The following is a 27284-nucleotide window of genomic DNA, read 5'->3' on the forward strand; positions in this document are numbered from 1 at the left end:
TAAACAGATCTTATACGGAGAAGATAATCCAATAAAGGAAATAAATGTTACGGAACAGTGGATTCATATAAGTTGAAATATGCTGGATAAAATCTGAAAATCAACCTTTTTATTTTATTTTATAAGTAACTGGATTCTGACACTGCTTGTATCCCATGCATTCCATGCATGGTTTTGGGTCTAATAACAATGAAAGCAGGAAGTTTGTGTGAAGTCAAAATTGTCAGATAACAACAGTTGTTACTCAAATTGTTTTTCCATTCTAATTCTGACAAAATGTTTTTCTCTTTCCTTTCAGTTTTCCAATTGTCCCACAAAGTCACTCGAGTGGTTCCAGAGAGTGCTCTGCTGATTGTTCTTGGTCTCTTCCTTGGCGGAATTGTATGGGCAGCAGATCACATTGCCTCGTTCGCCCTTACACCAACTGTATTTTTCTTCTATCTGCTGCCCCCCATTGTTTTGGATGCTGGATATTTTATGCCAAATAGATTGTTCTTTGGAAATCTTGGTTCCATCCTTTTGTATGCTGTGATTGGGACAGTCTGGAATGCTGCCACAACTGGTTTATCTCTGTATGGTGTCTATCAGACAGGAATAATGGGTAAGTTTGATCTGTGAAGGCACAATTGTGAATGCTACTGTATGCCAGCTGTTAGATGGGTGATACTTTACAATTTAACAACACTTTTACACAGAAAAATCCAATTTTAACAGGAGCAATTCGTAATATTTTTGCTAAATTTAAGAATGATCTGAGAAACCTTCTCTGAAGCAAGCAGAAAAGAGGCTTAAACCTGTGTCTCTCATATTTCCCTGCTCTAAATGTGTGCATACACTCTCAGGGTAAAGCTCAGGATTCATTCTGCTAATGGACATCCAGACAAAAATACACTCTAAAGGGCTTGTTTCTATCTGCTGTGATAGAAAACTTCAAAGTTACTGTGAAATAGAACTGTCTTCCTTCAGTCAGCTTTAATAAGTAAGCAATGGCTCCTGAGTGGGTCTGTATGCATGACAAATCTCTATTTTGTCTTCTGAGGCTGGAAATTGTAACTGAAGAGCCAACAAACACGCATAAGACACACTCTGTCTTAATTATACTACAATATAAGGGCATGAGACTGCTAGAAGAGGCACAGAACAGCAATTCTTAGTCTCCTCAGCAGGTGTGGCATGCAGATAAGCTATATACTACCACCTGAAGAACAATAATTCACATTGTATGTGGATTGCACGTGTTTTGAAACAGGTATCCTATCTATGCTTTTTTACTGTCTGTACTGAAGAAGCTCAAGAGCTCATCTAGGACAAAATTCTCTTAGGTTAGTGAGGGCACATCTGAGTGCTGCTGAGAGCAGTACGGATATAGTGTGCTGCTGTGCTTGTGCACTCTGCCTGTCTGTTCTTGGCAATCAGTGGCGAGATACTGGACTGAGTGAGTGGCTCTAAGACCACAAGGAGTATGTTGTATTGTATGAAAGGCTCAAGAGCTAGTCATGGGGCTGTTCTCTAACCACTGTGGTGCATAACTAACTCAGAGAAATTTATCAGAGACTTCCTTTTCATCCTAGACAAAAAGAGTTCCTCAAACATCAGAAGTTGCAGATGTTGCAGTGAACATTTTTGTGATGAAGAATTAAACTATTAGCTGATCATTACAGAAGATAGTGTAGTAGAGTTTTCCGGCCTCAAAAACTGCTCCCATTGTCCAACACAGGGAAGTAGCAGAATTTGGGGCTGAGTTCTTTGAGCATAAGATTGGGATAACTGTTCCATTCATTTTAAGGGAATCCCAATCTGGAAGAACTAGACCACAGACTTATTCATATAAGTCTTATCTCAAATAACTGCAGATGTTTGTAATATAAACATCTATGACAGATTTAGCTTACATTTTAGGTATTTACCTTACTATATCTCACATTTTATAAGTAACATTTTTTCTTTAGAAGGTACAAAGGTGACAGCTCAAATGCAGACATTATTGGCTTTTATAGGTAGATAAGATGTTTTAAGTGCTTTCAGCCTGTAGGCACAATGTTTTGCATCCACAATTTCACAATTATAGTTAAATACAAGTTTTCAGGAGCAAAAAAGATAGCAAAGGGGTATTGTTATTGCAACAGATTGGACAAGGATTTCTTTCTTTAAATATCCAAGCTGCTTGGAACAGTTTTAAAAATTTGACCAAAAATAGTTTACTAACACCCTGTTCTGTGAAATATAATGAATGATAATTACTTTAAAAAATATGTTGGTAAAAACCATTAAAGGAAAAGCATTGACCTGTTTATGACATGTGAAATGGAAAAGTCAATTTTTTTCCCCAAAATTTTATTTTGTGACAAATCCATTTATGTCTTGCTCTCTCCCAATTCGTAAACAATTCTTGACTAACTGTAAAAGCTTGATTTGATGGCTACATGTTCTGCTTTATCATTATGCAAATCTTTCAGTGACAGGATATACTAGAACTCTGAGCTTACAGTTAAACAGGAGAATCACCCCCTACCACAGGTCACAGCTAAAGCTCTACAGGCTAAAAATAGGGACATTAACAAAGGGAAACCATAAACTGACATGCCCAGAGAATTTAAATGTTTAGAATGAGCATTAATTGGTATACTATGGGGACCTGTCTGTACCACCAAGACATATTATAACCTATTAGAGTTCTAATTTCAGCTATGGAAAGGACCAGAGAAGCCTGTCCTCATTCAAACTATGTCATTCTACAGCAAAGCTAAGTAGGACTTTAAAATATCTACATGACACATACTTACTGATCTACTAAATGCATTGTGTTGACCTCCAAGATGTCAGCAAGATCTAAGCATCACACTTTGTGAAAAGCCTTACTGTTGTTACTTATTTGCTGAAGGTAGGAGAATGCTGAGTTACTCAATTTCTAGAAGTTTTCATAGCAGCCTCTGGTTGGAGTTCTATGGCATATTTTTGTTTCTATCCTACTTTTTCTACAATTGGAGTGAACAACACTAAAAGTAATATCCTTAAAATATAGGAATGTATATCCACTACAGACTAAGATGAACTAAAACCAAATTACTTCCAGCTTTAGCACTGAATGGGCCTGTAGCATTGTCCATCAATATGAGAGTGCATAATCCCAATTGGATTACATAGATTTACTACATAAATAAACATAAAAGCAGCTTTTTGTTTGCATTCAATATCCTTACAGATACTATGATTTGCAGAAGAAAAAGAGAGAAGGTGATAATAACAAAGAAATCCTTCTTTAGAAGTGAAATTAAAAGATCAGCACCTTAACTATCAACTAACAGCCATACCAGTCTGCTTTCACAGAATAGGAAGAAGTATCTAATCCTAAATCTTCCTGGCTGATTGCACCTAGCTCTCCACCATCTGCTGGAGAACTTACACATGCAGCACTTCTTTGTGGAATAATTTTGGTTGTGACTAATGCTTAGAAAGTTTTTTCCTGTATGAGCTAGACTGTAGCAACAACATGATGAGTCTTAAACCAGGCCCAGTGAATTTATCTTACTCAGGTGTCACTGCTGGCAGCTAGTGACTCCAGACTGGTGAGCTGGAGGAAGTAATGGTCATGTATCACTTGGAAATAACCTGCTTTATTAGTCTAAATAAAAGTCTGAGTTAGAAACTCTGTGCCTCTTGACACTGCTTTGTAGGCATTACAGATGTGTCCTAACCTTTCCATAAATATTTGCTCACTAGCTTTGCAAGTCTTCAAAGAATGTACCAATGATTATAATTGGTAACATATAAAAAAGATAAGCAATCTCAGTGAGCTGATTTATTTTAAAAGCTTATGTTCTATTGTACCCTGATATCTTGATCGTTATTGTCATTGGGCTTGTTCCTTCCTTAAGCATGGCAGAGAAGGAAAACAATTCATAGAACCATTACTTTGATTCAGGTTCAAGGCTGTTCTCAGAATTTTTGGCAGACTTCACCTCACTGCTTCAACCCCTCTTGTACACTAAAACGGATAGATTCAGTCCTCATTCAGAGCCCAGTATGTCCAAGAGTGAACAAGGCTATTTCACTTTTTGAAAATATAAGGTAGTTATATATCTGTGGAAACCATTAATTTCTGTTTTCAACTCCTCCCGATTATTGGCCATTATCGCGTACAACAGAGTGTTGTCTACTCCTATCTCTGGCTGCCCATCTAAGTGTCCTTCTCTTAAGTAAAGACGCCCATCCCATTTTGTATCAAAAATATTTAGAATCTAGTTTCTGTTTCAATTACCTTTCAAGCACTAAACATTCTGGATTTGAAAAATTATCTTGGAAGAGATATTGCTAGAGGAGTAACCATGTTGTTCTGACAGTACCTCACAGGCGATATTGATCCTCTGACTACAGCTACTGACTGTTATTGTCTGACTCATGCTTCCAAATAATTTAATATCAGACCGATTTCTCCCTCATCTGTAGAAATCATGTCTGATACAACTGTCTATTAATTTTGGGCATGGAACTCTGCACTGTGTTCTAACGAATGAACTCTCAACATATTCCTTCTTTGCTCTTCTTCATATAATTTTGGGCTTCATCACCTCTTAATGAACCGTGCTTCCTCCTCCATCCATTAATGAACACAAAGGGAATTTTCCTGTTCTCTATTCTTTCAAAAATCTGTTCCCCAGAAAAAATGACTGGGATATCACTCTTGATTTCATGAAGAGGATAAATTTTGGAAGATATTGAGGAAGCTGAGCAAAATGATTTTTGTGGCTCTCCCTTTTTTGTTACTTTTAAAATGGTAGTGATTCTTGTCTCAGTATGTTTGCATAATTGAGCAAAATAACCTTAATAACTCAAAGACGATTAAAAGAAATTAAATAAATACGGGGTTACTTTGTCACGAGAGTTTTGTAGTTCCAAAACTTTTGAAATCATTGACAAAATTCCTAAAGGGCTACAATACAAACATGTTGAGGTACATTTTAGTCCTTCATCTATTTTTACGGTCCACTTGCGGACAATTTAACAGTGACCTCATGAGTCATAATTTGGGAACAAGTGGCTTAACTGCACCTATCAATGAATATCTACTTGAATAAGGAGGCCACAGTTGGTGTTTAACTGCACTGAGTGCAGTTAAGCCCCATTGTAGCAGTTCTTAGCAATCAAGAGTCACATCTGGCCTGTGGCATGAAGTATTTTGGAATATTTATTTCAGGAGTACTGGTATACTCCTCTTTGCATCTTGTCAGTTCTCAGTTATCCTGACGTAATTTACTCAAGTTAGATAAACCATACCACACACAAATACAAAGCCAGTTTAGATCTGGAAATACTTATCTCTAAGTGCCTTGCCATAAAACCAGGATTGTACTGCTCCCAGAATCAACTTTGATCCACATGGGTCAACACTGAATCCAACTAACGTTGTAGGACACAAGGTAACACAATGCAGAACTTGTTAAGTAGTTTCTGTGCCATGCATTCCAGTTGATGCCTTAGGATCCCTGTTTTCAAGGATTTTGCTTTATCTGTAATATTACAATCTGTCATTACTGTAGATAATACAGAGCAGACTCTGCTTATAATGTGTTTGCTTTGTTTTTCAAGGCCACCTGAATACTGGACTGCTGGATTTCCTCCTGTTTGGCAGCTTAATTGCCGCTGTGGATCCTGTAGCTGTTCTGGCAGTGTTTGAAGAAGTCCATGTCAATGAAATTCTATTCATCATTGTTTTCGGAGAATCACTTCTGAATGATGCTGTAACTGTGGTAAGTAAATTTTATATCCCAACATCACCCAAAATCTAGTGGGTTTCTTCTGAAGTGTATTTTCCCCTTAAATGAAATACTATATCATCTGCGTGTTTCTACTCTTGGGCTAGTGTAGAGTAGCTCATGGTGTTCTCTGTCTTGCTTACAAACACTGTATTGCAAAGATTAAATATTTGAGCATGAAATCTATTTGGAGCCCGTAAGTCACATAAAAATATACAGTCCTAGGTTGGATGAGCATAAAAACATTTTAATGGAGTTTCAGATGTGTATGTTTTATTTGCCTTTGCTGTTCAAATAATGACTTACTGAAATTAGTTCCAGGGATTTTAAGCCTTTCTTTGCTGCTGTTTTTTAATGCACATACTCTTTTCTGCGTATTTCTGTTATGCCCGTAGTTTATATGCATACCTCCAATATATAGGCTGAGAGAGAGAATACTCGCCAAAGTGCTCATGCCTGTTCCCTCTCTTTTACTTCAAGCAGATGTTTATCAAACAGATATATAACGAAGAGCCAATTGGAGAAAAATTGTGGGCCATTTTAGAAAGTTCTGGTTTGATTTGGGCTTTTTTGGTAACATGTTAGTTTCTGGGTTTTTTGTTTTGGTTTTGTTTTTTGTTTGTTTGTTTGTTTCTTTGTTTTTTTCATTTAGAAAAAAAGGAAAACTTAATAGAATTTCATAGACTTAAAACAATCCCAAATCCCAAATTTCTACTGATGTTTTTATTTTGATTGAAATGTCTTTTCTTTTCACATAAAATTTTTCTCAGAATAGAATAGTCGATAGTTTTGTGTAACAGTGCTAGTGGGCAGGGACCAGAAAGTTCTATGGCAGAAAGATGACATGCAAGTGAGTTGCTATAGAGCTTCAATTCACTTCTTGGATCATCTCCTATTCTGACTCCTGCATATCTCCAAAGGAGGGTAAGACATGTCCACTAGGCTCAGTGGCTTGATTTTTTGCAATGAAGACAGCAAGGCACTGCAATGTCACTGGCAGCAGCCTAACTGTTCACATGAGTTTGAAAATGCCATTTAGGACCTCCAGAGAAACATAATTGCCTTTGTATATCAGTCTCATTAGTACTTTTGGGATATTACCAGAAATAAATATTAAAATAAACCCTTGATGAATTTAAATATCAACATCACTGGCTTTCGCAAGGAAAGGAGTTTTTGTTACTGTGAAATGAATACACTCACTGTACAAATAAAATGACCTTTGATTGATTGTTGAAGAAAATCCAGAAGAGAAGAGTAAGTATGATCAAGAGTCAGAAAACACAGCCTATGAGAAAGTTTGAAACAACTGGAGTTCTTACCTTGAAAAAGGAAAGACTGGAGGACAGAAGAAAGTGGATGATGTAACATTCTTTAAAAGTAAATATGTAAAAGACTACTGTTACAGAACAAAGTAACCTGTATGCTATGACTGGGGTAAATATGGTAAGAATTAACAAGCTTAGCTGCAGCAAGGAAAGCTAAGAAAGCCATAGTAAAGTTCTCCATCACTGGAGGAATTAAGAATAGATTAGTCAGGCATGTGTAAAGAATGATGCTCATACAAACCTCCTTAGGCAGGAGTATGGATAAGATGAATTCTTTCAGCACTATCACTGTTAGTCAATTATTTTAAAAGCTTTAGTACAATTATTATAGATTATTCTCTTTTATGTTCAACTTACTTTACGTACGTTCAACCTATTTCGATTCATTATTTTATTCTTAGCTTCTTCTTATTATCTTATTAAGCATCTTATTTATCTTATACAGGTGATTAAATAAATCTGCCAATTACCTGGATTTTAGAGTGAGAAGTGCTTTAGAAAACACATCTAGATGTAACAATGTCTCTTACAGATAGAAATTACATTGAAATAAGAAATGGAGAGTTGTTTTTCTGAAAATTATTGTTTCTTCTTGCTCCACTGCATTTTTTCCATTTAGAAAAATTTAAAAATCTGCAAAATCTTCTCCCTCCAGACAGAATTTCCCTCAGTCATACAGAATTTCAGAATTCATAATGTTGGGGCCCATAACGAGATTATTTTAGTAGGCTTAATTCAGGAGCAAATATTAAGTTAGTCTACTTTTCTTTTCAGGTGCTGTACAATGTGTTTGAATCTTTTGTTACAATCGGTCCTGAGAATGTGACGGGGATTGAATGTGTCAAAGGCATAGGTGTGTAAAATTGAATTCCATATCACATCATTGATGTACATATATCAGCTATCAGTAACTGTTATTTTTCAGCCCTTTCCCTTGTCACTCATATTCCCACACTCCCGTGGCATAGATGAATGTCTTAAGAAAATAAATAAGTGAATATTTGGGAAACTTAATCAGATTTGTTTTCTTCTGAGGAGACTCAACAGATGTGGAGTTCAGTTGTTAAGACCACCAAACTGGACAGCTATACATATTTTCCTTGTATTTTATAATATGTCCCTAGTTTCAGCTTATCCTCTCCCTGCGTTCCAGGAAAGTGGAAATTGCATATGGGCGTTCTCACTCCTTATCACTGGTTGCCATCAAGTAACATTTGCCAGTGACTATCAAGAAATGTTATTTACTCAAAAATTTAGTCGCTCTTTCCCATTCCAAGCATGACACGATACTACATTATCTCATGAATCAATGTTTTAACAGTGACTTTGGTATATTTTATAATAGGCTTTTAGAAAAGCATTTATTTACAGAATATGGGAAAAAAATTTTCAAGGAAATGTAGTGGGTTTTGAATAAACCTAACATGGTGAGGCTTAACAGAAAGTAACCTTATTTTTTCTACAAAATGTATTCAAATACCAAGTGCTCAAAAGCAATTCATGTTTTTGCATTTTAGAAATAATTTTTGATGTGTCCTCCAAAATTTTCTCTGATTTGTTGGCCATACAATAGAAGAGAACTAGTTCAAATTACTATATTTCTGCTGTTTAAGCTGTGTTTCATTTTGTTTTTCAGTGTCATTCTTTGTGGTGAGCCTGGGTGGGACACTCGTTGGCATTTTCTTTGCCTTCCTGCTCTCATTGGTCAGTCGTTTCACCAAGCATGTGAGAATCATTGAACCTGGATTTGTGTTTATCATTTCCTACCTGTCCTACCTCACAGCAGAGATGCTTTCTCTTTCCGCTATCCTTGCGTAAGTCTTTTTTTGTTACTGCCTGTGAAGGGGCTGGGGAGGGAATATGGTTTATAAAAACATTGAAAAGAAATACCTAAATTATATAGGACAGATATAGATGACAATCATGAAGTGTATGCTGAATATTACTGTCTTCACACTGCAATAGATTATCGTTTGCAAATACTGTCTTTCAGCCTTGAAAAGGAATGCAAGATTTCCAGTATCTGTTGTGCAACCTGAGAACTTCCTTTGCAAAATACAGAGTTAACTCTTTCCTCTTTGTGATTAGTAACACTTCAATAGCTAACAATTGTCCATTTGTATTTACATCTTTCAAAAACCCTATAATTTGCAATTAAACCAATATTTTTCTAAGGCATTATGTGAATATCTGTTATTTGCTGCTCTCACTGTCTTGACTGGCCTGTTAAAGTTTGCCTAAATCTTGCCTGTTTTGGATTGAGCACCTCTGTGGTCTTTGTTCTTTTAGTATCCATTGATTCCTGGCACACCTTTCTTCCCAGTTTTGCTTGTCATGTTTGTAGATGTTACAGTGAGTATATTCAAGATCTGAAAATCTTACTGCAAACAGATCATTAGTTTAAGATTATGTCTAATGTAAACAAGAGTTAAAATTTTGCATGTAAAGTAGCATGGTAATCTGAGGAGAATTAAGGTCTGTAACAATCTAATGAAATGCTGTCTTCAGACTTCTTGAGGTCACCTCAGGATGAATGTTTGAGATACGCTTTTTACTTAGAGTAGACTCTACAATGGCTCCTGAGTGTATTTTTTCTTAGGAATTAAAGGTGGGTTTTTGTCACTGTGTGACAGATGGAAATAATATTAAATGTTACAAGAAACGTTTTCTGAACAATTGCTTCTTTTTTTTCTAGGATAACCTTTTGTGGCATCTGCTGTCAGAAATATGTCAAGGCTAACATATCTGAACAATCTTCTACAACTGTAAGATATACCATGAAAATGATGGCGAGCGGAGCAGAAACTATTATCTTCATGTTCCTGGGAATTTCGGCTGTAAATCCAGACATCTGGACTTGGAATACAGCTTTTATTCTATTGACTCTGGTCTTTATCTCAGTATATAGAGTTATTGGTAAGGGGATGATCTTCTTCCTGTCCCTGCACTGTATTGTTGATGCAATCACATATTCTTTTGCTAAAAAAAAAAAAAAAAAAAAAAAAAAAAAGGAAAAGAATTTGAAGTTCTAGACTTGTTCCTTTAAACTGTTCCATTTATTTATGGTTGGTTTTGGGTTAGGAGGGTAGATCTCTACAGTAAGCTTCATCTTATGCTGAAAATATAGTAGGATCTCACTTTTGATGAGGATATCACTAGCCCAGCGGTTAACATGAATCACCCAGTGCCTAATCTTTATTAACCCAGCACATGGTATTGGCAAAATCTCCCAGTGAAACGGACTTTGTTCTTTAACTTGCAGCCTAACAAAAGATGTGAGTCCTGTCAGCCATCTCTTTCCTTCAGCTCTTTCAATTTGGTAATAAAGAGATTGTCTTAAGCTAATTTTATGGTTGACTTCAGGTTTGAGACACACAGTGATGTAAGACCATACATAATTACACCACAGGTTCTTTGGCTTAAGAAATAATTCTCAGGGACTGATGAAAAACTGAGTAAATAAGACTGTGGCAGGTAGGGATTACCTATTGTCAATTTACTGGGCTTATATAAGTTTGCAAACATTTCAAAATCTCAATGATGATTTGCCCAACTATGTAGTTCTTCTACTTAATCACTGTTTTGTCAAATAGCAAAGGGGCTAAAATCACAAAAAAGGCATAGAATGAAGTAATTATAGAGAGTAACACACATAGTGATTTGGTGTACGTACTTATATTTGGGAATAAATTAAACAGGTTTATTTCCTGGTTTGTCTTGAATTAAATTAAAATAGAAGGTAACGCATCTATCTAGCTGGCAGTTTTCCTAGACCCTGTATTCTTATTCTGTCTAGAGATGCCTGAGCTGAATGAAGGGGCTAGCTCCATGTCCTCCTTTCTAAACAGCCTGTAACCATGGTTCATTTAGCCAGCTCTCACTAACGCTGATGTGTGTGAGGAGTTTAAAGAAGTTTTCATTATCTTGACTTTGTCACTTGTTGCATTCCTGGAATGAGCGGTTAACAATCCTGTAATAAGTGTGATCAATAATTAAATAGTAAATATTCAGCAATAAGAATAGGCATCCATTAAAGCAAATGAGCTTAGACATTGATAAATTACTAAAGACCTGATGATACTGGGCCTTACGTAAGTGCAGCTCTCATACCCTTGGAGGAGTCAGATTGGTGGCATGAATTAATTTTCAAGGTTTCCTCCACCAAAGGCCTTGCTTACAGGGATATACAGAAGACACTTTTCCCTTAGCACAAGTTCAAAGCTGTCTGAAAAGAGAAATATCTCTTTTGCACTGGTTAACAGTCCTGACATGCTGCAGTCAGACACACATACTGTGCCACTCTCAGGACTGGTGAAGCTGTTTTCCTTCTGTATGGAAGGTCTTGGACTCACTATGACTTCTAGAGCTTTAGGTCTCCTACAGCAGGCAGCATCTCATCTGTAGGCCTGAAGACAATGTTAGCATAACTACAACCCTCCATAAGACAATGACATAAATGTAATTTTTGTAAGGAGTACCACACTTACTCCCTAAATCAACACTGTTTCAATCCATTTCTGTTAAAAGACCCTGTGCATATCACTGACTATGGTGCTAGAAATTGTATTCTTTCTCAACTGCAAATTTCATAGGTCAACACATTGCAGAATTTCACCTGTAGTGCCTATGCCAGAGAGCAGCACTCTTATAAGAGCTGCTGGCTCAGAGAAGAAGTTTTATCTAATTCCTTTGGTTAAACATAAAAGGGAAAGTACCAAGTGGGCCTACCATCCTTGGCAGCATGGCAATACAGAAGAAGTAGATGGTGTAGAGGACTTGTTATGAAAGCAGACTGGTGATACTGTTTCTGTTACACGCAGTTGGGCTATTGACATTTCATAATCTAGACATGCTGACATTTGTTTTTTATAGGTGTAGTTATACAGACATGGATTCTTAACCACTACAGAATGGTCCAGTTGGAGATAATAGACCAGGTGGTGATGTCATATGGTGGACTACGTGGAGCGGTTGCTTTTGCTCTGGTTGCTCTTCTGGATGGGGACAAAGTGAGAGAGAAAAACCTGTTTGTCAGCACAACTATCGTTGTTGTGTTTTTTACTGTTATTTTCCAGGTAATTCAAATTCTTACGCATGCTTCTTGCAAGGAGAAAGAATCCCCCGAAGGTACTGAATGCTTAAAGGAGTTCTCAATTGAAGGTTGCATACTGTTTCACTGAACTGAAAGCATAATTGAATTTATCATTTTAGTAACAAAGATCCTATTTTATGTTTTTATATGGCACCACAGGGGACAAAAGACAATTTCCTCTATGCTAAAAAATGTTCAGTCATATCTGCTTGGTATTAATAGCGCTCAAGTTAATATCTGATTAAACACCCTTTGCCTCATGTGAATAGCTATAGAGAACAGTCCTTTTTATGGGCAAATACAATCATTGAGCTGATCTACCTGAGCCTGAGTCCTTGTTTTAAAATATAGCAGTAAGCAGTGGGACAAGAAAGCATTTAGCATCCAAAGAAAACAGCACTTTCTGGACGAAAAAACAACATTAATTTCAATGGAGATATGTCAGTATATACCAGCTTGGAATTTTTTCTCAAATTTGTTATAGAAAGTTTAATTGTGGTCACAGATTCCTGAAATGTGCAGAAAATACCACATTCAATGGTACAGGAAACACTTTAACCCTTCTAGAACCATATTTTTCTTATAGAAGACAGATTTTTTCACTGGTTGGTGTCTTTTCAAACTTTTGTAATAGAAGCTGAGGGTACTGCTTTATTTTATCTTCTAAAAGGGACAGAGATCAACTGAGGAAGTATGAGAATCACCATCTAACATATAAAAATGTTCTATTTCCCTTTAACAATGACTAGCTGGAGGGAAGTCTAAGATAGTTCCTAAATATTTATTATCATATTTCAATCCTTAGGGACTGACCATCAAGCCTTTGGTACAGTGGCTGAAAGTGAAGAAAACTGAACACAGAGAGCCAAAACTGAATGAGAAACTCCATGGCAGAGTAAGATATTTTTAAACAAAACCATGGTATCTTTTGGATTTTTACAGAGTGCCTTAAAAGAAAAGAAAAAAAATTAGAGAAATTTTCTTTTTGAAAGGGAGGGGAGAATCAAATTTCAAATGTAAAATCCTTCAATATTTCAGAAGTTATCTATAGGTTGTAATTTGTCTTTGGGTTGAGTCCTGTGAGGGGATACTGAACTGAAGGTTCTGGTCTTTTACTTGAGAATTCAATCTGACTAACAGTACTGGGAAAACAGCACAGTTGGAATATACTTCTTTCTCTTAATCTAAAAGAGGAGGATGTTTGATTGAAGATCACTAGGGCAAAGATGTGGAAATAAGTTTATTTTTCCTTCTTAAATATTGTTTATGTATGGAAAAGATGCAAAAGCAAGTTTTGTAGCTTGCATATTACATAGAAAGGTAGTCTGCTGCCCAGTGCAGTGTTAATTGTATACTGAAATTCCAGATTAATGGTAATAGTTTTAGTTCAGCGTGAGTGCTGTGTGTGCCTACATTTCTTTAACCTTTTAAAAGATTTTGAAACATGATATCTTCCAATTCACTTTCACACAACATTTTGAAGTTTTTATTCAGTAAAAGAAAACATACATTTTCAATACAAATATAGGTTAAAGGATGGAAAACTATAAGACCTTTCATGACCTTCTTTAATTTATAAACTTTTCAGATTCACACAGCTATCCTGCACTGAGTATTTTAACACTATCTTCTACGAGCTTCTAATCTTGTCTTTTTTCACGTTGGAGGTTACCTGAAGTGAGTTAACAACTTAGTGATCAGGGTTTGTTAGGACAGGGTTTGTTTCTGAGGAATTCTTTCGCACACTACTGAATAAATACATTATGTTTTTGTTATCCAGCAATTCAAATTTCCATTTCCATTGAATATTTTACTATATGAAAATCGGGATTCTTCCCCCAGGTGAAGGAATACAGTCTGTCTACCTTTATGGGATATACTTTTACATGTCAGTTAGTAGTGCAGGTTAAGCACTAATGTTAATCCTAACACTTTGTAAAGTTGTATGTAACTGATTCACCACTTGCTAGAATATGCTAGCAGATAGGTCTCAGGAGGCACAGTGCTCCTAGAACTGTATAAACGGCAGCCTACAGAGAGAGGGAGCACTGTCTGTTCTCAGGTAGTAGGAGGGAGACAACTTATAATACCATTTTCTCCACTTCTATGTCAGATATCTCCTGAGGCAGTAATTAATATTATATTCAGGAATAATTCATATCACCCATGTTGCTCTAAAACTAGCATGCTGTATATTCTGCAGTAATCACTCCAATGTTCGGAGTGAAATGTTAACAACCATACACGGAAAAAGACCAAATGCTACCTGCAGCTGCTTTGGTTTGAATCAAGAGTTACAAACCTCAGCCATCTAATTTCTATCAGCCATCTAATATACCCAGTATGGGATTTTGCCCTAGGTATCAAAAGAACGGTGCCTACTTCTATTCTGAGGGAAGTGTGGATTCCTGAAACATCTAAAAAGAAACACTAGGGAAATTTTTCAACGGATTTAATCACTGATACTAATAGTGGCTTATGTACTTCATAGGGAAGAAATGGAGATGGTAAAATGAGTCAATAAAAAGAGTCTTAAAAGTGAATATTAAAATGGGGGCTTAAGTACCTTCTTGGTGAGATCCTTGAAATGCAGGAATAGTTAGTGAATTTGTAAAGAACTGGTTAGAAAGCTCAGGACCTTTGAAGAAAAGCATATAGTAGTTAGTATTTCTGTAAATGGGGAAAAAAAAATCTACTTAGCAGCAGTAAAATTATTCTGGTATAACCTGACATAAACTGAGGTATTTTCTAATTATGCCTTTTATTTCTGTAAAGATATTAATTCCACTGTCACTTTCCTAGGCTTTTGATCACATTCTTTCTGCTATAGAAGACATTTCTGGACAAATAGGACACAATTATCTGAGAGACAAGTAAGTAGTAACTAACTTGGAATGTTGAAATACTGCTAGTAAATCTTATCTGTAAATTATGACTTTTTAAGCCTGTGAGTTTAGGGACAGCAAGGATGTCAAATGTAGTTTAAAAGGTTATATACTGAAAATACTGGAAATACAGAAAATGTGAAAATGGTTTATTTTTTCCCCCTACAACTGGAATATTTTCTTTTTCTTCCACAGTTCAGATTAGGCCTTTGCGAATGCCTCGGTTCACATCCAGGGATCAGCTTCTCTCAGGATTTGAGAACTGGCCATTTGCACAAGATTTAACCTAAAATGTTAATGTTGGTCCTTCTCTGTAATACTGCATTTCATACACATTATTTGTGTGTGGAGACTACAAAAAACTCAACTACGACTATGCTAGTCGTTTACCCTATTTCTACAAAGGATGTGTTCAAAACCTCTGAAAGTGATGTCAGAGGGTGCTTTGGAATTACTCGATAGTTTAAGCCTATTAGTTTGAAACCAATAATGAAAATTACAGGTCATTTCCATCCTCCTCTGTTTATAGTTGATTCATCTTGAGAGAAGAAAAATTACTCAACTGAAAGATACAGACATCATTTTCTTTAAAGCACATGTGAAGACTTAACTATTGTGATGGGCAGACTTCCATAATCTAGATTAATACATGTGAAAAAGGACATTAAATCTGGACATCTTTAAGAGTGTTACTCAAGGTTAGGCAGTTCTCTCCCTGGAATTAGGTCATTTCATAGACAGTCACAGTCATGCCCTGCTTATGTCCTGCTGACTCAACATGTCAATTCCAACCCAAAGTTGTGTGAGTTTTCTGCAGAGCACTCCCCTAACCTTTGCTGAGACACTGAGTATATTAGCTTAGGTTTAGCCTTATGCTCGTACAACTGTACAACTCCTGGCTGGACCTAGATTGTAACTGAGCTCACCTGTCTGTACCCAGTTATAGGCACAGTTTCCTTCCTTTCCTTTTGCTCTTTGTTTGTTTATGCAGGGAAGAATTTTTGTGAGGCATCCCAAATGGAACATCCTGTTTCTTTTGGTCTAAATTTTTAGTTTACTTTTTGGGAATGTATTTCAACAGGCTATAATAGAGGGGAATATATCCTCAGTTTTGAAATACTGTCTCGAAGATGGAGCTAAATATTTTTAAAGTGGCAGATTAGAGTTTGACTTCTTAGATGTCAGAAAGTAATCTCCCTGAGTAACAAGAGAAGGAGTAGCTTAATGTAGATCCATGGTTGAGTGTGTGGTGTGATGACTAATGTATTTTGAATGAGACTACCTTAAGTCTGCTTCTTTTGGACGGTATCTACATGAAAGTGCTGCTTCCTCAAATAAATGGTAGCCTCTAGCATCCTCACTGATGTGCTCAGGTGAGGCAGTCTGAGTTAGAGATTGCTTGTCAAATGTTCTGGCTAGAGAAGACAAATGGTTATCAATTTTGTGAATAATGTTTAACAACCAAGAAGTTTCAACAATCTGAATAAAAAGTTGTAAACTCAAAATAGCCATTGGGCAAGATGGATAGAATCACTTTGAATAGTCAGTGTCCAAAGTTGCCTCAAGTTCTTTAGAGAAAATTTTGAGGAAGGTAGATGAAAGTAAAGCAGCCTTTGTCTTCTGGAGCCTAAATATGAAATAGCAGATATCCTACTATCAGGTAGGCTTGGAAGTGTAAATCACAGAAAGTACACATCACTTCTATCTTCCAGAATATGTCAATGGCATGAATAAAGCCCTCTGTAAGTGCTTTTGGAAGGGAGTTGTTGTTGTGAACTGATTTTATGGGCTGACTGTCCTACAATACATCTGGGGAAAAGAAGATTCCCTTCCAAAGGAGGAAAGAAAATTAAACTTTTAGGATGAAGCTATTAAATATAACTGTATAAGTAGAAGTGGAAAAATAAGGTAGCATGATCTCCCAGAGTATAAAATGTCCTAGTGACTCTGAAATAGGATACTGTAATCATAGCACTCTTGCTGTTGTAGTACTCTTTGGTAAGTGAACCTATGAAATGCTTTGTGACAGCTACATAACTCTGTAGCAGGCTTTTCCTTAACTTTATGTAAAAGCTAATTGGAAAGCTTCAAAACACAAATCCCTTACACTGCTATGTTCACCATTTTTTAAAAAATGCTTAGCTCACAAAAATATCATTTATGCTAAACTAAAAATGCTGTGAAATTAACACAGTTTGTTTAAATTATCAGGTGGTCCAATTTTGATAGGAAATTCCTGAGTAAAGTACTGATGAGAAGGTCTGCCCAAAAATCAAGAGACCAGATCCTTAACGTTTTCCATGAACTCAACTTGAAGGACGCAATTAGCTATGTGGCTGAGGTACTTATGAATACTTGTTGACATATTATAGCGTCATTTGGGTTTGGGGTCTTTTTATAATTTATATTATAACGTAAAGTTGATATATTGCAGGAGATGTCTAAAAGAAAACTATTTTCGTTTCTGCTTTCCTTTTTTTTTTTTTTTTTTTAAAATGTGTTTTGAGTCTCATTATCAACTGTATAAGTGGCTGTAGTTTTCAGTATTATGCCTGATCCCAAAGTATGCATATATTGTACTTATGTCAGTGTACTTTTCTGTTGGATTTTACAGAATAACTTTGTTTCTATATTCATTGCATGAAAAAACACTGTAACTCCAAAGGGATGAGGCAAACTACTATCTTTCTAAATGTGTCAACAGAGTCTGGCTCCTGCAGAACAGTAGTTCTGTGTGATGACAAATGTGATTTGAAGAAGGTCACTTCCAAATGGTGTGGATATATGACCAAAGTAGTGGACTGCTATAATCTCATTCTGCCAGATCACAGTAATAGGGTAACTTTAATTCAATGGAATCATAACACCCACACTTCAAAAATTAGGGTTAAAATGATATACTACAGATACCAAATGCAATCACAGAATTGTGAAGTTAGAGAAACTTAAGACTTGCAACAGGAGAAATTTTTAAAGTTACAGAATGGAAGAAAGTTACTGGCCTTCTGTAGGAGTACCATTCCCAGACTGGAGCAATGTTAGCAGATTGTGTGAGAATTCCTAATCTTCTTCAGCATGAAACCGGTCACCTTAATTCAAATCACCACAAATGTGCAGTATTCATGCAGTGTAGAGGATAGTTTTAAATGGAATATTTTAAAAAGTGATCTTTGAAGTGATAGTCTATCTATGCCCATAATCTCCAACTGAACACCTTTTCACAGCTAAGTGATACACTAGTTAATTTCTTTAATTAAAATAAATACTTTTACTGTGACTGATACTACTACTAATAATAACCTCTTTTCTGTTTTTGAAATTGAGCAAAGACAGGCAGATTCCTTCCAGTGAAACACTGAATTTCAAAAATCGAATTCAGAGAAACATTGAATTTCAAAGATCGAATTCAGAAAATAAGACTAAACTCAGAAATTATGTTAGTGTGAAAAATGGGGAGTGGTTCACAAGATAAACAAATACTTCCTTTTGAGATTTTGTAAATTACCCGTTCAGTTTTCAGGCCATTTGAGCTTAAGAACTAATTTTCCTTCTTTTGGTGCTTTCTGGGTCACATCTCAGGGAAAGAAAGTTAGATAATGACTTTGATGTTGATAAGCATGACACTCATGTTCAGATTCACTGCTGAATCTGTTCAGTAGATTCATTACAGTATTTTTTCTCTTTAACAGATGCAAAAGACTCTATAGATCACTAAGCCATGCAGATTTAGCCCCAGAATCTTTACCCAATAATGTCTTGAATTCCACTTAGTAATGTCAGATTAAGTTAGATTATTATTAAATTAGATTATTAATTTTTTTAGGACAGTTAGTTACCTTTTTCAGTAAACCTTAGTACAGTTCGTAACACAAGGAAGCTGACTTTTGCTACCCTAGTCCAAATACTATTTGTGTATATTGTGCAGACAAATTCTATTGGCAAATGTCTACTGATCTGATAATAATAGATAAAGAAATGAAAAGTTCTCCAGGTTCTGCAAAAGATTTGCAACATGGTTTCTTCCAGTGGAAATTAGTTATGTTAATATGCCTGATTAGTCATGAGTTGTGAATCCTAAAGTCATTCCACCTTTCTCACATTAATACCTGCTTCAGTGATACACTGCTTTAACAGCTTTTCCTTGACTTCTGAAATATATCTTCGAGCTAAATATCTGTGAATTACAAGCTGACATTGAAATTGAAGCCATTTCTTCCAGGAGTAAAGATCTGCCTCCCGCAGCTACTCACTCTCTTCTCACTTACAAGAAACTGAGGAGTTTAAAAACTATTTTAGACATTTTTCTTTTTTCAGCTCTGCTGTTATGCTGCATCTGCACAATAAACAAGAGCTTGAGAGAGTTCAGGCTGAACCTAAATAAATTCCTTACAGTTGAGAGGGGGGAGCCTGAGCCAGGGAAAATGAAAATAATCCAGAGCAAGTGAATAGAAGCAACTTAAAATACTTACAGTTCATAACTTCTGGCTAAAATTCCTCCACTGATGATATGGTATGATGTATATATGAAACATTAAACTTGACTTGAGAAGAAAGTCACATGCACTTAAGAAAATGGATGTGATGATGCTGACCCAGAATTTACTGGTTTTTCTCTTAGGTTTTCGGCCTACAGAGGCTAGAGTGTACTTCTTAATGCCACTGGTCCAATCCAATATATACTACTGTAACACGTATGCGGGCTACCACAGTAAAAGGAAATATTTGTTTGATTTGCTCTGTGAATGTAAAAATGTAAAGGGGACACAATACAGCTAAAGTTGGAGAAATGTACATAAGATCTCTTTCAATATTCTGCAAGGGAGATGTTTTTTCTTGGTGTATTCTTTACTACAGTTTAAAATGTAGAGACCTGCTACATGATTCCTCTCTGCTGCGATTCAAAACCATAGACGGGTTCAGCCTATGTAACCACAATGTCACTCAACAGCTACCTTTCACCTAAACAACAGATTACACAAGCAGTAGGGAGAACTGTGAAGACATAAATCTGAGCTTTTCCAGTAATTCACTTCTGTGACACTCGTTTTAGAAATGAAAGCAAACATCATCTCTTCAGTATCTCATCTCTTCATACCATAACCTCTTTCGAATAGTCTTCTACCACCAATTAACATTTGCTGCTTCCAGTCTGGTAAAGAACAGAAAACAGTGTTGTATCTTTGAAAATGCTACTGTTAGTGCAGTGATGTGTCAAGTCATAAAAATCTGCATAGGTATCCCTATCTGCTTGGTCTACAATGTGGTACAAAGTAAAAGGTTCATCCCTGAAAGGGTCTGTGAAGAGAAACGAGTTAGATTGCAAACGTGCGAGGATTGCAAACAGATTGAGGCCTAAGAAAACACTCACCTCCTCAGAATCAATTTGTAAGAGTGGAATAGTTTTTCTCCTAGCTTTGTTCATTGGGATAACATCACTCAACATAAAGAAACCATAAAACCTCAAAACGGTTTGTATTCATTACCTAAATTTCCCCCTGCTTCTTACTCCATTTGCATACAGCAGTCTCACAAATTATCTGCATTTTCAGATGCACATTTTGCCCTAGGTGTTTACAGCTGTAATATGTCTTGTTTCTTTCTGTGGCCAGGGAGAGCGTAGAGGTTCCTTGGCATTTATACGTTCTCCCAGTACAGACAACATGGTAAATGTTGATTTCAGCACCCCACGCCCAAGTACTGTGGAAGGCTCTGTCTCTTATTTACTGTAAGTAATGTGGACTTTACTGTAAGGAATGTGGGGAGAGGGGGTGTTGTGGGTTTTTTTATGTTATATGTGAGGAAAGGGAAAAAGTGTTAAAAATTTTGAAAAATGCGGATTACAGGGGCTTCATTCACTACTTTTTTGAACTTCAGTTAATCTTCTCTCCCATATGAAATGGGTATACATACAGTTATATTGTTGCATTTTAGATAGATACAAACAAATTTCTGCCGTAAAGGCTGGTAAGATGAAGCAGACATCCACATTAGAGTTGTTTCATTTGCCTTTTGTTCACCAACTGCTATAGACAGGGCTAGATGTCATTTCTGTGTCTGCTCCAGAAAAAGTAAGGAGAGAGGCAAGGAAAAAAACCCTGCTTCTTCCTTAACTCTTCCATGATTCTTTCACCAAACAGACTATGTGCCATGTAAACTGAGAAATTAATTCTACACTCACCTGAAAGACAAAAAATAATAACCTTTTCAGATTTCACGTTACATATTTGCTCACTCATTTTCATTTAGCCAATTTTGACATTTTCTTTTTTTAAAAAAAACTTCATTTCTCCCTCTTGTTCCCCATTTTCTTGGTTTTTTTCTTCCTCTTCAGCAATTATTGATTTTTAAAACTGCTGTTTGTATATTGTATTCTTCTTCAGGAGAGAAAAAGCTGGACCAGTTTGCCTTGACATGCAAGCTTTAGAGCAGAGGAGGAAAAGCATCCGGGACACAGAAGACACAGTCGCTCATCACACCCTACAGCAGTACCTGTATAAACCCAGGCAGGAGGTGAGGACAGAAGGCTAACATTGGACTGCTTTCCAGTCTAAACCTAGGAGACATTAGGAACCAAAATTTGGGAGTGAAACTCAAAACTAAAGAACCCATATGCAAAATCTGTACCCTTGGGGAAGACAGGCTCTTTGTCTATGTTCTTTCTTATTTATGAGCATGCCTCTTTAACAGAACTGGTGCCTTTGATTTCTCTGGGGCCAGTGGAATGCAGAACTGGACCCAATATAGGTTCTGAAGCAGGATTAAATGGCGTGTATCAACTGAAGTGATTCAGACACTTATTGAGAGAAGCTTACTCTGAATGACAGCCACCCTTATGCACTTAAAATTCCTGGACTTATACTTGTCTCATGATGAAGAAAGAAAAATAGGAGTTTCATTAATGACTTTAGACTAGTCTTTGGTTCTTTCTTTTTTATGGAGTTGTTTACATTTGCATGACACTGATTGAATGCATCGATTCAGAGCTTCCAGCTGTATTTCTAAATAAATGAATGTTGTCTTCCCTTCCTGGTAACAGCACAAACACCTGTACAGTCGACATGAGATCATGCACAGTGAAGATGAGAAACAAGACAAGGAGATTTTCCATAGGACAATGAGGAAGCGCTTAGAATCTTTCAAGAGTACCAAACTCGGAATAAACCATTCCAAGAAGCTCAATAAAATCCACAAGCGAGACCGGGGCCAAAAAAGGGTAAAATACTTTCACAAGGACCCAGATGTAGCCAGCTATTATACAAACTAAGGAGTGGGGAGGGCAGGGAGGACTCTGAAGGGTCCTATGTCATGCATTTATCTCTGTCCTATAGAACTTCAAGAACTTAAAGGGCCTAAGTAAGAAGAGATTAAATTCAAGGGGTATCTTCTAACATGTTGCTTTTCTCTGTGTTTTGGGACCCTTCTTCTGGGTGAGAGAGTTTTGATCACTTGAAAAACAGCAGACCTTGAGCCATGCTACAACTCTGTGGGGAGTTGTTGCAGGGTAGATGTAGCAGGGTAGCACCATAGCATACAGCATTCCACAAAATTTGCATGAAACTAAGAAGGCATGTACAACATATAAAGAGCCAAATTTCCTTTCTTTTCCTGTAGTGAATACAACCGTAGAGGGGAAACTAATGACATCCATACTGCGTCTCAAGCAAAGATTACAACAGATTTCAGGATTATGCTGCCAAACTCATGATTTCAAAGGGTGTCACTGCCATTGCTATCAGACGATGGTAGCTTATTTGGTAATATTGTTTGTTTTCTTTCAGCGAAACAGCAGTGTCATACCAAATGGAAAAATAACTTCAGAAAATCCAGTACAAGACTTTACTTTGAAAGAAAAAGGTAAAAAGGCTTTTTTACAGCTACATTGTCCATAAAGCATCACTGAAAAATTTTGTGATACGCAATAGTGAAGCTGGTATTAAAAAGGAAGTTCTAGTCACAATTCAGAACTCAGAGTGGGGCTCTGCTCCATGCTTAAAAAGGCTCTTAGACCAGTTTCATTAACTGTATTTTACCAGCTACATTGTCCATAAAGCATCACTGAAAAATTTTGTGATACGCAATAGTGAAGCTGGTATTAAAAAGGAAGTTCTAGTCACAATTCAGAACTCAGAGTGGGGCTCTGCTCCATGCTTAAATGCAGTGTCTCAATTATTTAGAAGTTGTTTTTCTAGGCAGTTGGATGACAAACCAAATTTTAATTTACCCTTTTACTCACATTTTTAAAACATCACATTTAAATTTTGAAAACAAAACAATGCAGTGCCTACAACATGGATGAACTTTCAGCTTCCTTTTGGATATACTGCACAGAGCAACTTTTGGTAACATTTTTCTTTTCCATCACAGCAGGGTATGTCTGCCCAGGACACCATGCCATATAAAACTCAGTAGTTGAGATGACATTCTGATCTGAGTTAAGGTCCATTTGTTTAGAAGGGTCTGAATCTGAGCTGACGCTAAGCAAGCACAGAACTCAAGGAGAGTGTAGCTTGAAAGGAACACATAGTCAGAGACCAGTTTCAGCACTGATTCATCCTTCATGTACAAATCTAACACACAGGTCAACCTTGAAAGTGTAATCTGAAGCTGACTGACCTAGCGAGCACCCCTAGCAAAAGCTGGTTTTGCACAGGAAGTCCTAAATTCTTTCATGGCATGTTTTAGTCATCTTTTGGCATTGATGTCAGTTATAGCAAGATGTGATGGCCACTAATATGTTTGTTATGTAATTATAAAATAAAATGCGTCACTTAAAAACTGAAACATGGTTTAAAAGCCACTGAACTAACTCTTATTTGTGTTCTTTCTTCTGTTTATACATGCAACCCCTTGATCTCAAAGAGAATTGAAGTAGAGAGGCTTTTCTCAATAGCTTCAAGCAAAGATATTTTTCTTTATGTATGTTCTTTGAATCATTTTCTGAGTATTATTTTTCTCTGACTGACAGAGGCAATACAGGTTGTCTGAATAAGTGGAATATTCTAGAACCTTTTTGCATGGGAAAAGCTTTCTGAATACTTATGTGTAGGTCATTCAATGCCATCTTGTTAAAGAACACTGTATATAGATGTTGTCCTCTACTTAAAAAAAAAAAAAAAAGCTTCATTGGAAGACAATCTGAACAAGTGGTTTTGCAGCTGTTGTAAAACTGATTCTACTGCAGTAGAAGTAGCAATGATCTCACCGGGTTTGAAATCAGTCAGGATACTAATGCTGACCTCTGTCAAATACTGAAAATGCAGTGACTGGTCATTGTAATAGGATGACATTTGTCAACACATGAGCATTTAAGACACAAAACACAGCAGCAGCAGTGGTGCCATGTCATAGATTGATTCATTTCAGTCCCAGGAAAGCAGACAATTCTGTTAGCCAAAAGCTTAGCCAGAGTGTAAACTCTCTCTGTATCATAAATCTCTCTCTATCATAGCACCAGATAATAATGCAAGCCAGAAATCTGTGTTGAGTTTATTGACGTAGTTGGCATCTAAGCTGCAAACTGTATATACATTCACATTCACATTTCCGTGCTACAACTGTGGATTAAATTTTGACCTTACCTAGATCCTTAATAAAGTTATATCTTTGATAATTAAGCCAGCATCAAAAGAGCATGTATTAGCATTTTCTATCAGAACTGATACAAATCTCTAATCAAATTGGACTTTTTTGGTTTTTTTTCCAGATTTGGAGTTTTCTGAACCAGAGGAAAACAATGACTATGAAACTTTGCATCTGGGCAAAGGAGTTGATTTCCTGGCTAATGTGACGAAACAAAATTTCACAGATACTCCTTCTGGTAAAAATATTCATTACCTACAGAGTTGTTTGGGTTCATTTCTCAAATGCTAAAAAAATACTAGAAATGCTACTGATTTAGCCTGTAATTTTTGTTTTGTTTTGATTTGATTTGATGTGTTCTATCAGAAAATATATTTGCTTAATATTAAAATTAACAGATAGCAAGTTTTGGATATCCGGAGGTATGGAGAGCATCAAATTTGCTACTGATAGAAGTTGTGAGCATGACTGCCTAAACCAGATCTAAAACCACTAATTGTTTCTAGCAAGAGAAGATGGTATTTTATAGTTGTCCTACCTCACAAGACCAGTCAATACTAGTCCTTTGGAACTGTTTTCTACTTGCATTTGAAGCACTTTGTTGTGATAAATTTCATGCTGCTTCTTTCAGGCAGGATTTCTCCTCTTAAAGTTGCAACTCCCTCAGATTCTTACAGGCTCATAGAAGTCACAGAAAAGGCCAGATTTGCAGCATTCCTGAAGCATTTATTGAACTTGATTTCCAGCCCTGAAATGCTCCAAAGTATCAGATTGAAAGTGCATCACTGTATATAACAGAAACTATATGATGTGATTTATCATAAATTATTTGTTTTAAAATTTAGTATTTCTCTTTAGCAATTTTGTGTTTGAATTTTCAGCATGCCACTGTATGCTTGATGTGTGACATGGTGCATACAGTACATACAGTGAAGAAAAGCACTTCTGTCTGCATTCTTTGGGCAGACATGCTGATACAGCCTTTTCACTGTTCCATGACAAATTCTGTGTCTAATGGATGAAGACACCCAGAAATCGATCCAGAAATAAGTGGGTGGCAAGATGCAGACCTAGATTAATTTTTAAAATTTCTTTTTCTGTTCAAACACTACAAAATTGCCATATATATTAAAAGACTCCTGCAACTTACTTTTGGCTGTTCTGTGGCCTGCTTTAGCTCCCTCACACACATCTCATTCCTTTACGGAGCTGTTTAGTTTATGCTTTTGCATTTTTTTTCCCATCTTTTGTTTCTTTTTTATGGGTTTGTTTTGAATTTTCTGCAGTTATTTTATATTATGCTTTGTTTTGCTTAAAATTTGCTGACCAATTTCTTCTTTTAATGATTTTATTTTTTGTCCCCAGATATCTCAAACATAACTGCATATTGGATATACTATCCAGTTTTTCTTTTTAATAGAAATCCAAAATGACTGGCAATAAACAAGGTAGAAAGAGCAACCTATGTGTGTATAATGGTCTGTATATTGGCCTCATCACACGTATACCGGCGTGTATCAGCCTGTTTTCTTCCCACTATAGCCATTCTCCTTTTACAAAACACTTGCTGTATTGCCATAAAATTATTTTGATTAATTGTATTTGTCACTCGTGAACTTTTTTTAGGAATTGATAACCCAGTATTTTCAGCTGATGATGGTCAAAGCATCTACATGAAGTTCTCACCATGGTTATCTAGTGAAGATACTGTGGTACCATCACAAAGGGCCCGAGTGCAGATCCCATATTCTCCGAACAACTTCAGACGTCTCACTCCATTCCGACTCAGCAATAAATCAATAGATTCCTTCCTGCTAGCAGATGGCCCAGATGACCGACCCAGATCTTTCCTTCCAGAACCAACACATATGTAATATTTTAAAAGATATTATCCCCTTTATTATTAATCAGCCTTCTTATCAACCTTGACTACTGACAAGTAAACTTGCTTTTCTGATTTTTCTTCTCCCAGAGTATCTCTTTCCTTCCTGATTTCTCTATACAACTAAACATCTTCTATTTTCCTCCAGCTTGAATAACAAAACATCTTTCTATTTTCCTTCTGCAGAAGAGCTGTCCAACTCTTTGGGGTCCAAATATTTTTACACCAGATAAGGGTCCTGCTCTTTGTTTTGTCTTGAATTGTTTAAATGCCAAGAAAATAGTATTCCAAATACCAGAATCTTGTGCACTCATTTTCAAGAGACTCCAGGTTTCTTGGTTAGTCAGTTCGAGATAACAAGATTTGTACCTGAGTTCCCTAACAGAAATCAAGTCATTCTGATTTGACCCCCTTGAACAGTGACTGGTCTTTTCGAGTAACATTGTCATTACTGTCTGCAGATGTAAGCAAAGTAGCCTGAGGCCCCAGAAAGACAATCCAATTGCTGATGCCAAAGGATATGGTTTGCCCATTAGAGGTCAGATGACTCATTTAACCCATTGGACTTTATTGCATTCAGACTTACAATAGGAGCAGCAGGGCTAGACCAGCAACGAGCTGGGCTAAGTCTTTCATTCTCAGTATGATTAGAATATGATTTTTGCCTCTGTTTCTAAGAAGCCTTGAGGCAATTTTGAACATCTACCCACGTTATTTATCCAGTGCTCAGGAAGGGAAAATGGTCCCACTGCTACAATACAAGTA

At 36.5% G+C, this 27284-nt stretch overlaps 1 protein-coding gene across 1 annotated transcript in view; it reads left to right on the forward strand.

Annotated features, from left to right (window-relative positions):
- Nucleotides 1-26511, forward strand: part of SLC9A3 (solute carrier family 9, subfamily A (NHE3, cation proton antiporter 3), member 3) — a 53426-nt gene extending 26915 nt beyond the window's left edge. Inside the window, exons 2-16 of the mRNA XM_009700644.1 lie at nucleotides 299-601; nucleotides 5587-5747; nucleotides 7856-7934; nucleotides 8718-8895; nucleotides 9777-9997; nucleotides 11954-12156; nucleotides 12979-13068; nucleotides 14976-15046; nucleotides 17270-17399; nucleotides 20668-20783; nucleotides 21439-21568; nucleotides 22095-22271; nucleotides 22837-22912; nucleotides 24762-24875; nucleotides 26264-26511. Of these exons, the coding sequence (XP_009698946.1) occupies nucleotides 299-601; nucleotides 5587-5747; nucleotides 7856-7934; nucleotides 8718-8895; nucleotides 9777-9997; nucleotides 11954-12156; nucleotides 12979-13068; nucleotides 14976-15046; nucleotides 17270-17399; nucleotides 20668-20783; nucleotides 21439-21568; nucleotides 22095-22271; nucleotides 22837-22912; nucleotides 24762-24875; nucleotides 26264-26511 (2297 nt within the window). The remainder of the gene's footprint in view (nucleotides 1-298; nucleotides 602-5586; nucleotides 5748-7855; nucleotides 7935-8717; nucleotides 8896-9776; nucleotides 9998-11953; nucleotides 12157-12978; nucleotides 13069-14975; nucleotides 15047-17269; nucleotides 17400-20667; nucleotides 20784-21438; nucleotides 21569-22094; nucleotides 22272-22836; nucleotides 22913-24761; nucleotides 24876-26263) is intronic.
- The last annotated feature ends 773 nt before the right edge of the window (nucleotides 26512-27284 follow it).

The sequence above is a fragment of the Cariama cristata genome, unplaced genomic scaffold, assembly GCF_000690535.1.
Source record: "Cariama cristata isolate BGI_N322 unplaced genomic scaffold, ASM69053v1 scaffold16965, whole genome shotgun sequence".
Lineage (NCBI taxonomy): Eukaryota > Metazoa > Chordata > Aves > Cariamiformes > Cariamidae > Cariama > Cariama cristata.